General features: G+C 33.5%; 1 protein-coding gene and 1 pseudogene across 3 annotated transcripts; one reads left to right on the top strand and one right to left on the bottom strand.

Annotated features, from left to right (window-relative positions):
- The first annotated feature begins 3,643 nt into the window (after positions 1-3,643).
- LOC146931749 (sm-like protein LSM6A) lies at positions 3,644-6,896 on the top strand. 2 transcript variants are annotated; one of them, XM_085703318.1, is made up of 4 exons: positions 3,644-3,782; positions 3,893-4,044; positions 6,340-6,453; positions 6,545-6,896. In XM_085703318.1, the coding sequence occupies exons 2-4, from the start codon at positions 3,930-3,932 to the stop codon at positions 6,589-6,591; spliced, it is 276 nt and encodes a 91-aa protein (XP_085559444.1). In that variant the 5' UTR covers positions 3,644-3,782; positions 3,893-3,929; the 3' UTR covers positions 6,592-6,896. The 2 variants fall into 2 exon arrangements, with proteins under 2 accessions (XP_085559444.1, XP_085559445.1); XM_085703319.1 differs by having other exon boundaries at positions 3,700-3,782; positions 3,902-4,044.
- Positions 6,897-8,604: 1,708 nt separating this feature from the next.
- LOC146931750 (disease resistance protein RUN1-like) lies at positions 8,605-13,061 on the bottom strand (annotated as a pseudogene). The gene is made up of 4 exons (XR_015006805.1): positions 12,416-13,061; positions 11,108-12,197; positions 10,736-11,017; positions 8,605-10,138 (listed from the first exon to the last, which is right to left on the bottom strand). The product of XR_015006805.1 is annotated as a disease resistance protein RUN1-like (transcript).

Consider the following 13,061-nt stretch of genomic DNA (forward strand, 5'->3'; position numbering starts at 1 on the left):
TTACACCAAATCATTGGCATTAGAAGAAGGGGAATCAAGAACATCGATTCCTTTGACTTTTCGCAAGTTCATCGGCGTAATAATTTTTTGTTTCTTTCCCATTAAGTTCAACTCATTTTCTTTCCAATAGCATCGTCATAGGAGTAACCAATCTGATTATTCATGTTTGCAAGATAACATCAATCCTGTTATTCCTTCGAAGGTTGAAGGCGAGACATTGTTCTTCCTTTGGTTCTGCAATGAAAATCATTCTTCTAATCTCAGGTATTCAAGAGATTCCTCAAACTTTAGCTATTTTTCTTCTACAATTTCCAGCGCCTTTTGTCCACAAGAACGTGCAAAGCGAAAATCACCAAGCACAAACACTCGGGAGAAGTGTTGGACGTCATTAAGGCAAAGAGTGTGCTCACAAACATTGCCAACCTACTCCAACAAATAGAATGTGTGTCTCGCTCGAGTAGAAGAAAATCAATATAAAATGTCTATTGTAATCACAACTTAAATCGAGTTCGTTCAACAAAATCAACAAACTGCTACTCCAATAAATGTTGTAGAAAATGTTGCTTCAGAGAAAGACGAAAAAACCTCGTGAATGTCACGATAAGCATGGAAACAAATCTTTAGTTAACAACTGATTTAGTCATCGACGGGAAGCGTTCTAAAAGAAGATCCATGACTGCAACATCCCGTGATCGCTTGAGAAACCTATTAAGATGGAATCTTATGACGAAACTGGAGCATGCTGACACACGACTCCACTATCACCAAGCTAGGGGAGCGGTGAAGAGTAAATTGTTCATTCTCACACTGAAAAGGACAACAATGACGTGGTTTGAAGGAGACATCTTCCAAAATCACTGACTGCCCTCATCATTATAGTCCAAGGAAAAAGGAAACTCTCCTCGAATATATTGAAAGATTCACCAGAGAAGAATTTGAAGTCCGTGGAGTGAAAGACAAGCTTAAGTGCTTTATTTTCAAAAATGGTCTAAGGTCATATTGCATATACTAAGAAAAATTGTCCTTGAAGGAGGCCAAAAATATGAATGAGTTGTTGGTCAAAACTCAACCACATATCATCTACAAAGAGAAATTGATCGCCAAGGAAATCAAGAAGAACAAACCCTCCATCAAAGGAGGAATCAACAAGCACAGTGAAGGTTGAGATAAGGATAATGGTAAGTTATAGGGACTGTTCTCTGAGTATTCACCCCTGAACGTATCTAGAGACATAATTCTCCAAGAATGTTGATGATAGGTCATCTTACGCTATTCTTAACATGTTTTTCAGTCAATTTTAGTCAGTTTTTCAAGCATAGTAAAGGAGTATTAGATCAATTGCTTATGATTTTGGGACATTTGTAATGTTTTCTATATGTGAGTTTATAATTCTATTCTTCCTGAAACATAACAATTCTAGGATGTTTTGATGTAATTCATGAAGAAATCATGCAAAACTGCAAAGCAAGACATATGAAGATTAGTGAAGACTTTGAGAATATCAAGAATGAAGATTCAAGAGACCTCATAAGACGTTATAGAGGGAGAAATTATGTTTCCAGGTCCCAAGACATCTTATATTGAAGCAAACACCCAAAAGGACCGAAAAACGAAGATTTATGCACCGAAACACACTCATAGGCGCCCCGAGCATGCATTTTCTGCACACTCATACGCCTCGAGCGTAGCCTGTGCGCCTCGAGCATTGCTGAATGTGGGCCAAAACAGCTTTTTCTACTTTTAAGTGGGAAAAGCCTGGTTTTTTGGCCCGACTTCATGTGGAAACTCCCCCTATAAATACCAAGCCTTTCATTCATAATTTCTCATTCATAACGAAGCGGTTCAAGAGGAAGGCAAGCACTAGGAGCTTCCAAAAAGGAGTTTCTCTCTCCTTACTCCAAGTTTCTCTAGGGTATGTTTTATTTCTTTTTAGCTAGGGTTTTAAGATGAACCTCCATTTTGTTTGTTGGATAATTATTTAATTTAAAGTCTTTTATTCAGTTATTTTCTATTCACTATTAAGTTTTACTATAGTGCGTAAGATTTGTCTCATCTGAAGCATAATCCTGATTTAGACACTTAGCTAGTGCCATGACCCTAAGAAGCTCGATGTAGTCTAGGTGAAGGCATTAACTTGATTCCAACATGGCTGATAGGAAAGCTCGAAATAATTTAGGTACAATTATCAACTATCACTCTAACAATTGCAGATAAATCAATCAAAAAATTCAGATGGAGTGGTACAAGAAAAGAAGCTTTAATCAAAATTCATGACATCAGAGACTCAAAATAAAATTCACTGGCTGCAAGAGTCTCAAAGTTTCTTGAGGAGGACAAGCACATATTTCAGAAAAGTATTATCATTGGAAGATCTCAACTTTTCATTTAGGGTGTGTTATCATTGGAGTCCATTGTAAAATTAATTGATTAATGAAATTTGTGTGTTTTTTTTTTTAATTTTAGTCTGGTTGATTGATGATAGTGACAATAAAGAAGACGAATAATTTTAGATCTATGCAATTTCTTACAAAGTTTTTCTTCTTCGCGTTTTCTTATTAGGGTTAGATATGTTTTTAGTCCTGACAAAATCACGAGGTTTTTAATTTAATCCCTATAAAATTTTAATGGTAATTTTAGTCCTCCATAATATTGTAATTTGTAAGAATAGTCCCTATTTTAAACCCCCCTTTTTTTTACAAAAAAATGAATACTTTTAGTCCTCCAAAATAGTCCATATAAAATGCAAATAAGCAGTAAAAGTGAATAAAAAATTTGTAAGGACTAAACATACAAACTTGTAACTCTGTAGGGACTAAAAACATATTTAACCCTTATTATTATTATTATTATTATTATTATTATTATTATTATTATTATTATTATTATTATTATTATTATTATTATTACTATTATTATTTTGGGTTAAATATGCTTTTAGTTCATATAAATATACAAACTTTTCGTTTTAATCCTTCTAAAATTTTCCTTTAACTTTTAGTTTCTATAAAATTTTCAATCACTACTTTTGGTCTCTATTTTAAAGTAATTTTTTGTATTTTTTTATTGAAATTGTGCCGAAATGTATATAAAATTATAAAAATCACTCTAAAAAAATTAATTTTTTTAATAAAACATGAATTAAATATGATTTTTTACCGTAAAAAATATAAAAATTCATATTTTGGTAAAAATTTATATTTTTTTTGAGAGATCCTTTATAATATTATACATTTTTATGCAAAATTTCATTTAAAAATTTGAATTATACATATGAGTTTACTATTTTTTTTGGTGGTGACCATGGTTCGAACCCTAGACCTTGCATATATTATGCATCGTCCTTACCAACTGAGTTAAGCTTACGAGGACACATATGAGTTTACTATAAAGAAGGGACTAAAAGTGAAGATGAAATTTGTTTGAAGAACTAAAAGTCGAAGAATTTTTTTAAAGGAAATAAAACGAAAAGTTGACATATTTATAAGTACCAAAAATATATTTAACCCTATCTATCATTTGTTATGTTTTGAGTTTTTCTATTTTTAAGGTAGAAAGGGATAATATTGGCAAATATTAGAAGATTAAATTGTAAAAAGAAAATGATATAATTTGAAATTAAGTTACTTTTTTTTGTAAGGGTTAAACAGTGTAATTTTGGGAAAAATAAAATAACAAATCATTTACTCGGTGTTCCGATCCAAACCCTCACTCATACTCAAAAACTTAAACCTTCTCTCCTATCGCGCCTCGTTTTCGATTTCGCGACCCATATCGCTGCAAAGGTACCTTCTCGTCTTCTCTTCTCGCTCTTCTCAATTTTCATTTCAATTCAATTTTATTCCTTCTTTTTCATCTTCCTTACACCGTATTTTTGTTATGTTAATTTTTGAAGGTTTTTTAGGGTTTAGATTGTAAAGAAAGAAGAAAGGATGAGTGGAACAGAGAAAAGTGGTTCAGGAACAACCAAAACTCCAGCTGATTTCCTCAAATCCATTCGTGGTAGACCTGTGGTTGTTAAGCTCAACTCTGGTGTTGATTATCGAGGTCAGATTTCTCTCTTTTTTTTTCCATCAATTTGTCGATATTGAGTTCGAATTTTAGGTTCTCATTCCTAGGTCACTGTAATTTGGTTGATATGTTTCATTTTGACACCCTATTTTCTTATTCAGATATCTCAGTTTACATTATATGTAGATGGGTTTAAGTTCGTAATTTTATCTTTTTAATGCCAATGTTTTTTTTTTTTTTTTTTTTTTTGAAATTCGGTTAATCCAGGGACCAATCCCACCGTCCAGGGGGAAATTAAAGCCTGAGCTAAGCTAGCCCCACATAATTTGGCTTGTAGGATTGGAACAAGATAATTTTAGGGGAGTACACTCTAAGGTTCCAAGCCTAGACAATTAAACAACCCATTGTGGTTTTTCATTGTGAATGATTAAATGATTTGTCCATTCAATTAGTGTTGATGTGCATGGTTACACCTTTTGCTTTGGACAAACAAAACTTGGGTTCACTAATCAGAAAAGGCTATAATGTTTGGTTAAATGAAAAGAGATGGAATGTGGTGGAAAGAAATGTAATGATATTAGAGCCATGAAAAGAATAGAGGTTCTAATTTGGAGTTATTATGAGATCGAACTCGTCTTTTTTAGTATACAGTTTACTTTCTTCTAATTTGGAGTTATTATGAGATCAAACTCATTTTTTTTTTTTAATTCTGGAACTGTATAGAAATAGTTCATCATAATGTTTATGATATATTTTCAAAACTCCCTGCTTTTAGCAGTTGAAAAGAATTGAGTATGAAAGTGAAAAAACAGAGAAACAGTTGATAAGAGACAAATAGTAAGAAAGGAGTACACTGGGAGAAATAAGCATGGAACAGAGGTTGTATCATGTCTAACTTATGTAGCTATTCATATAGTTATTCAATAGGAGTAGAAATTGAAATAGGAGGAAAGAAAAAGTTAGGTTTGACTGGGGAGAGGATCAGGGTCTCTCAAACACCTTGGACAATGACTCATACCATTTCATCTTCAACCATGGGATCTCCTTGACCAGAGTAGTATCACATATTGGTGTAGGTTATGTTGTTAACCGTGCTGCAATCACAGAATAGCGGAACGGAAAGGACCTCTGGTGCAACATTTTTAGCTTTGCTATCTCTGTTGTTGATAAGCGACAAATAGTAAAAATTGAGTACACTAGGAGGAATGGCACATAGGATTGTATCATCTCTAACTTTTGTAACTGATCGTTTAGTTATTGGCTAAGAGTAAAAGCTGGAATAGGAAGGAAATGGGGTATAGTGGAGGAGGAACGAAAAAGTTTAGTTGGATTTGGGAGATCATCAGGGTCTCTTTGAACACCATGGAGGATCACTAATATCACTTCATCTTCTACCATTGGATTTCCTTGACCAGAGTGGTAGCTCTAGAACAATGCATTCACTGTTTCTTTTTAATCACATTGTTGTAGATGGTGCATATGTCCATCTATATTTGTTATATTATGCTTAAATGATTAAACAATTTGTCCATTCAATTGGTATTGATGTACAAGTTGCACTTTTTGCTTTGGGCCAATGAAACTTGTGTTCACTAACCAGCAATGGCTATAATGTTTGGTTTAATGGAAAGAGATGGAATATGGGTGAAAGAAATGTATTGATTTTAGATTCTCTGATTTGAAATATTTCTAATTTGAATCGATGAACTTGATAGTTGATAGTAAGCATTTTACTTTTCTGTCTAATTTAAAGTTATTATGAAATCGAACTCATTTATTTATTTATTTCGGAACCGTGTAGAAATAGTTGAAGAGAATGTTTATGATATATTTTCAAATACCCCATGTTGAGCAATTGAAAAGAATTGAGTATCAAAATAGAGAAGAAAAACAGTTGACAAGAGACAAATAGTAAGAAGGTAGTAGTACGCTAGGAGAAATAAGCACAATACATAGAATTGTATCACCTGTATCTTATGTAACTAATCTTATAGTTATTGGCTTAGAGTAGAAGTTGAAATACAAGGGAAAGGGTAGACAGTAGAGCTTGAAAGAAACTTGGGTTGGATTGGGGAGAGTATCAGGGTCCCTCTAACACCTTGGAGAGGGTGACTCTTATCACTTCATCTAACACCATTGTATCTCCTTGACCAAAGCGGTAGCTCTGGAATAATGCATTGATTGTTTCTTGGTTGTTCATTAACCTCTGTTACTAGCTTGGTTATATCACTTATTGGTGTGGATTGGTGCATATGTCAATCTGTATTTGTTACATTATACTTCTATCTAGGTACACAAACTAGGCTCAATTGTTTTTGGTTAATCTTGCAGGTATCCTAGCTTGTCTAGATGGGTATATGAATATTGCAATGGAACAAACAGAGGAGTATGTTAATGGACAGCTGAAGAACAAGTATGGTGATGCATTCATTCGTGGGAATAATGGTACTATTAGTGCTTTGAAATAAAATATTCTTGATTCTGTATTGATATTTCATTGCAGAAATAATTGAACATTTCTTTTTCTTTGATGCAGTTTTGTACATCAGTACCTCAAAGAGGACTCTAGCAGAAGGGGCTTAAACAGAGGAATCCAAATATATGTTGGTTTGAATTTTGAAAGACTCTTGTAACTTTTTGTATTATGTGGACCGGTTACCTATTTGTCTGAAACTTTTTTACCTCACGTTTGTCATGGTAATTGAGTTTCTATGGTTATACTATATCAAGGCAAAACAGCACCGCCAGTTTGTAAAATACTTGTTGGCATATTTTGGCAGAATGTTTTAGCGTAGTTTGGAATTTTAAAAATAGTATATTATTAAATGTTATAACTTCAATGTAGTTTCATTTTTTGTTTTTATGATTATGATGATATCTTCTACAAATATTAGGTTGTTATTAGATTGTAACCTGGCCTGACTCTATACAGGCTAACCTCTCCACTTAAAACTAGATCTCACAGGCACCCTTATGTAGGTATGAACCAATTCTAACCATATCAGTACATGAATACTCGATATTAGATTACAATGTACACTTAGTTGTTCTTTTTATTTTAGTTAGGCTTGATTATTATGACAATATTGCGATGACTAGTTCCTTTTACAAGAGCGTGATCACAGATTATATATTAACTAATAATGAGAGCATGCTATCCAAGCTTGGTTAATGAGATTTCATCAATCAAATTACGCTGAACCGTTCTAGCAATACTGGATTGTATTGAACTTCAATCCAATCTGGTTGTGCAAAAACGGTTCAAGTTTAGTGGCCACAATTCCAATTTGGTAAACTGTAATTAATCAAACCAATAGCATTTAAGCTGTCTCACTCTTTACTGAAGTCCGAGATGCAGTTTCACTGATAAGAGAAAACATGTACATACTACATTAACAAAGTTTGTATCAATAATACACTTGCCGATGAGAACATACATGATGAAGGGGAGATATAGTCTTAATTTTTCCCTTCATCGCGTCTCATTCAACAATATCTCGTTGAATGTGATGCAGAGATGGTGGTGAAATGCATCAATCTGGAACTATGCTTGGCTTCCAAATATCCTGTCATTATTATAGTCGTGTTAAATCAATTTGAGGATAGTTCTATGATTTTGGATTTTAGTTGAACGACATCTAGCTATTCATGGAATGCCCCAAACCAAATTCATGTTATGTAATGACTAATTGACTATTAGATATTCGCCGTCAATAAAATAGAAAATCCCAAAAGAGGTCAAATTGTTATACAAATTGTATTAATATCCCAACTCATTCATTCTTATAATGATCGAGGTTTATAAAAGATTAAGTCAGGATGGAACCGAAACTCAAAACTTTAAATTGAACTTCCATCAGTGGCGTTGCCAGGACCCTGGGTCAGGGGGTTCAAACCTTTGTAATGTAATTAATAATTATAATAATATATACCAAAATAATATATTTGAAAAATTACATTGTAATAGGTTTAAGTTGTACTAAAAAATATGCGAAGATACTCCACAATTGTCATCCAAGCAATTTTATATTATGAATGTGTTGAATAATCAATTTTTTTATCAATGTTATCAAACACATCTCTATCAATATAAGTAATGAGACAATCATTTATCTATTCGTCCTCAATTTGACTATGAATATAAATTGTTTTATAATACTAATGAAATATAAAATTTTACTTTTCCGATTAACACATATAAAATTAATTATCTTTTAAATTTATGTATAATTGTCAATATGATTTATGTAATTTATGATGGATGTAGGGCTAAATTTTAGGTGCAGAAGTAGTACTAACAACTCACGTTAATTAAGCAAGCAAAAAGCTAGGTAGGTGCAAGAAAAATCTTTGAACTCAATAGAAAATGTTTAATGCCAGCCTTAAATAAATTGATTGAGTCAAGATATATGTACACCACGTTATTAGACAATATGCTCCAATGTGTGCAACTTTACATTTACAAATGAGAGAGAGTTGGTGCAAGCCTTATATTTAAGGGGGTTCAAGATGGAAGAAACCCAAAATAATAGGAGTAAATTAAAGGGTTGAGGGGGTTCAGCTGCATCCGCTGGATACAAGCTGGCTTCGCCCCTGACTTCCATTAATATTTCATCTTATCCTTCATCCTTGAATTGCGTAAACAAGACAGTAGCAGAAAAGTGCAGAAAAATATGTCAAATTTACAGTAAGGAGGAGTATTTATTTGGGTCCTAATTTTTAATATTCACTTGCTGAGTATATAATCGAACCTACACAACCAACTTTTCTTTGATATATGTAACAAGTGCTACAACTTATGATTTTGGATAATCAAATGCACGATTGTGACTCATTAACTTTGCCCTTCCGAGCCGAGGAAATTCAGTAGCGATGCATGATCTTGATTCTTGTTTATATACCCAATGATACCCGCAACTCTGCACCTCCAGATTCAAACCTTTGGCGTTCCTTGTGAGAACTGTCAATTTGATATCATCAAGATGGTTGAGAGTCATGTCTACACACTTGATAATTTCAACAAATAATTCCAGAGGGTAATACACAAGGCACATGTGATTTGATTTGTCGGCAATAAGATCACCTTCAAGAATTACCGGACAGTTGGTACCCCACATACAGTGAGTTTTACTGTTAGAAATACGTAACACTATGTTATGAGGTCCCTCTGCATATGTGCAACAGAAAATACTACACAACGAACAATGCCAATGATATCATTGTCATCACGCATAATGGGAGATATGTCCATTTTTATTGAATCACCTTCGCTCTTATTGTTGAACCAAATTGGTACCTCACTTCCGGGAATAACAATATCAATGATCTCATGAAAGGAGGCGGTGGAGGATTGTTGTCTTGCCCGAATCAATTGTGTCATCCATGAAAATGCCATGCTACTGCAACGTTCACTCTCACCCAATTTAGGACAATTGAAAATGACCAATCCTATGATCTTACAAAAATTGGTCTCGTCAATATTGTTTATACAAAGGTCATGCTTGATAGCCGTAGGAAAAGGAAGCTGAGGCAAAGATTCCAACAACTTGCAATGTTCCAAGTTTAAACATAGAAGTTTGGAAAGATCCTTTAGGCTAGGTAATGTCACAAAATTGTTTCCCCCTAAATTTAATTCTTCTAGGCAGCGTAAACATCCAATTGCATCAAAGAGTTGACTTAGACCGCAAAAACTAATATCGAGCTTGCGCAAACAAGAGAAGCTAAGCAAGGAACGCAACAAACAAGTGGTTGAATCTTTGGAACGGAAACGAATTAGTGTGGTCCATTTCAAGATGGAGGACGTTGTTGACTGGAAATGTGATGAACTTTCACTTGAATCAAGCTTCTTCAATCGCCTTTGATTCTTAAACACTTTGGGACACCCGGAAAGATTTAGGTCTTTAAGAGAGCTCATACCAAATATGTTGTTAGGTATGCTTGCTAGATTTTTGCAATCTTTCAAATTCAAGACAACAAGATTTCTTAGAACCCCAATAGATGGATCCACCAACACAAGTTTTTCACACCCTTCAAGTTTTAGCCGTTCAAGATTCGGGATTTCTCCAAAATTTGGCATCTTTCTTAGATTTTTTGAGTGACTCATATCCAAAGCTCTCAAACTGGGCAAATACTGTCACATACAAACAAAAATAGATACAATATTTCCGTTTGCTCATAAATGTTACCATAAAACAAGTGGGGGGAGAATATGCAGTTTTTCTGATTTTTTGATGTTTCTAAAAGGATAAGAAAATAAGTGTTAAATAATTTTTTTGTCCCTATAAAATATATAAATTTTGTTTTTCATTCTCATAAAAATGTGATATTTTTTTTGTGCCTACAAAATTTTTATGCAAGTAATTTTAACTTCCATTAAGTTAAAATATACTTTGAATGATTTTTTGTATGTATGTTTAGAATATTATAAAAAGTTCCTCCATAAAAATTTGAGATTTAGATCTAGATTCTCCTTAACTTTATTTTGATCTTTTGACATTTAAAATATTCATATTTATTTCATTTCATGTTAAATAATTCTAAATTTTTGTGGAGGTATTTTTTACAATATTCTAAACATTTGAGGGAGAAAAGCTATATGGTGTCCACACATGGTTGTATTCTAATATAGCACTCATTTTTTAAGGGGAGGAAAAAAAAGTAAAATTTGCAAATTTTGTAATGACGTATAACATATTTATCCCAAAAAACAAAAGATAATTTATAGTACCTTCTTGTCTTTCCATATTTGTTTGATGCTGCTATGCCTCAAGATCAATTCAACAAGTTGATTGGGCTGGAAATTAGTTGGCAAACACATAAAAGGACATCCATCCCACTTTACATATCTTAAATCATTAGAAAGGCAGCTGAGATTTCCTGAAAAAACCACTTCCTTGACTATGAGCAATTTAAGATGACTCATTTTTGACAATGCTTCAGCCATTATTAATACTTTCGTTCCGGTTTCATCTCTATCTCTTGCAAAAGAAATGGCTTCAACCTTCTTTTCCTATAAGATTGCAAAAAGATAGAAAAGCTTAAATAACTTTTGATATACATAATATAAATAAGTTTTTCTATTTTCAAACAGAAACTTTACCATATTCTCCGACATAACATTGTAGAATTGTTCATTGAGCCACACCCTACTCCACTTTCTTGACTCTTCGCTTATATTTTCTTGAGCAACTTTTCTGCCCAACTCTCTTAACAAATTATGCATTACACATGATCCTCCGAAAATGTAAGGGATTTATCAATTAGAACTCTTAATCCAATATCAGCGTGAAATCCACAACAATTCAGAATATTCTTAATATATTTCAAATAGGGTCTCAAAAAGACAAGCAAGATGAAGAAATATTTCCTTTTCCATTTCTTCTAGCCCATCAAAACTTAATCGCAACACATCCATGATATCTTTGTTTGGAGTTTCTCTCAATCTAGCCAATGCACTTTTCCATTCAGCGATGTCTCGACCAAACAAAAATGAGCCCAATACTTTAATTGCTAGTGGTAGGCCATTAGCATAACTGAGTATGCTAAAAGCCAACTTCTCATAATCACTTATAATATGATCAAGTTTGAAAGCTTTTTGACTAAATAATTGAAGAGAGTTAGTCTTATTCAAGAGTGGAACTTTGTAGATAACATCCACTCCATACTCTTCCAAGATATGCTCGTCTCTGGAAATTATAATAATTCTACTCCCCGCACCTAACCATTCACGACTCACAACTAATTTCTCAAGTTGTTCAACTTGATCAACATTGTCAAGAATTATAAAGGCCTTTACATGTTGTAGCCTACTTCGTATCAAGTTAGATGTGCTGTAAAGATTCCATGTCTGAAGTTGCTCTTCGCCTAGAGTTTGAAGTAGAATTTGCTTTTGTGCACTGACTGGACCATCATGCCTATACATTTTGCTTAAATCATCAATAATGCTACACACTGGAAATTGATGAGAGATTTTATTGTATAACACAGTAGCGAGAGTTGTCTTCCCTATTCCCCCCATCCCGCAAAGTCCTACAACCCGAACATCATCAACTGAGTCCAAAAGCAAATGCTTTTCTAATTCTTCTATAGGAGAATTTATCCCAACCAAATCTTTTGGAAGACTTGAAAACTTGTAACCCAATATATTTGCAATCTTATGAACGATCTTTTCAATCTCTACATATTGTGGCCTGCAAGTTTAAAATAATTAACCAATAACATCAAATCATCACATACCAAAACAAAAACCTATAGTACATGACAAAATAACAAAGCTTTTTTTTTTTTTAGAAAACTCTCGATTAGTTTGTGACTGAAGGGCTTTGTGATTAATTAAATTTGTGTCAAAACCTTAACATTTGTACAAGAGAATCAAGATATATAATATCGATAAGGAATTAGTACTTACTTATCACGTAGATCCCAACCAGAAAGATTGGCCACTTGTGTGAGAGCTGTCCTCCATCTTTGTAACATCTTCGTGTCATGTTGGAATCTTTCTTCATGTTTAGCTAAGGCTTCACCATAAGCTCCATTTTGATATCGAACCTCTGATGGATCAACATCATAAAAAATAGGAAGAACACATTTTCCGGATAGTTGACTGCATTCAAAGATGGATTCCAATTCTCGCATACACCAAGTTGAGGAAGCATAGTTCTTAGAAAATACCACAACAAAAATCTGAGAGTCTTGGATCGCACAAAGAAGTTCAGGCTCTATGGATTCACCTTTCTTCAGTTTAGTGTCATCCTTGAATGCAAAAATACCTTTTCTTTGGAAGGCAGCAAAAAGATGATCAGAGAAGTTGTAGCGAGTGTCTTTACCTCTAAAGCTCACAAACACGTCATAGTCATTTGTCCTTGGAGATGTCACTAGAGATGAAGAAGTACTGCTGTTGCTTTGGATGATACTATTATTACTGCTGGTGCTGGCCATCTAAGCTGTTAGAGGATGATACTGTGGAAGAAATACAAAGATAGGAAGTTTGACTATTACATGGAAGGAAAGAAAAAAAGAAAGGAGTAGATAGGAGTTAACGGCGTAAGCAGGGT

This window comes from Medicago sativa, chromosome 4 (genome assembly GCF_051527215.1).
Source record: "Medicago sativa cultivar Bolivia chromosome 4, Bolivia_mono, whole genome shotgun sequence".
Classification (NCBI taxonomy): domain Eukaryota; kingdom Viridiplantae; phylum Streptophyta; class Magnoliopsida; order Fabales; family Fabaceae; genus Medicago; species Medicago sativa.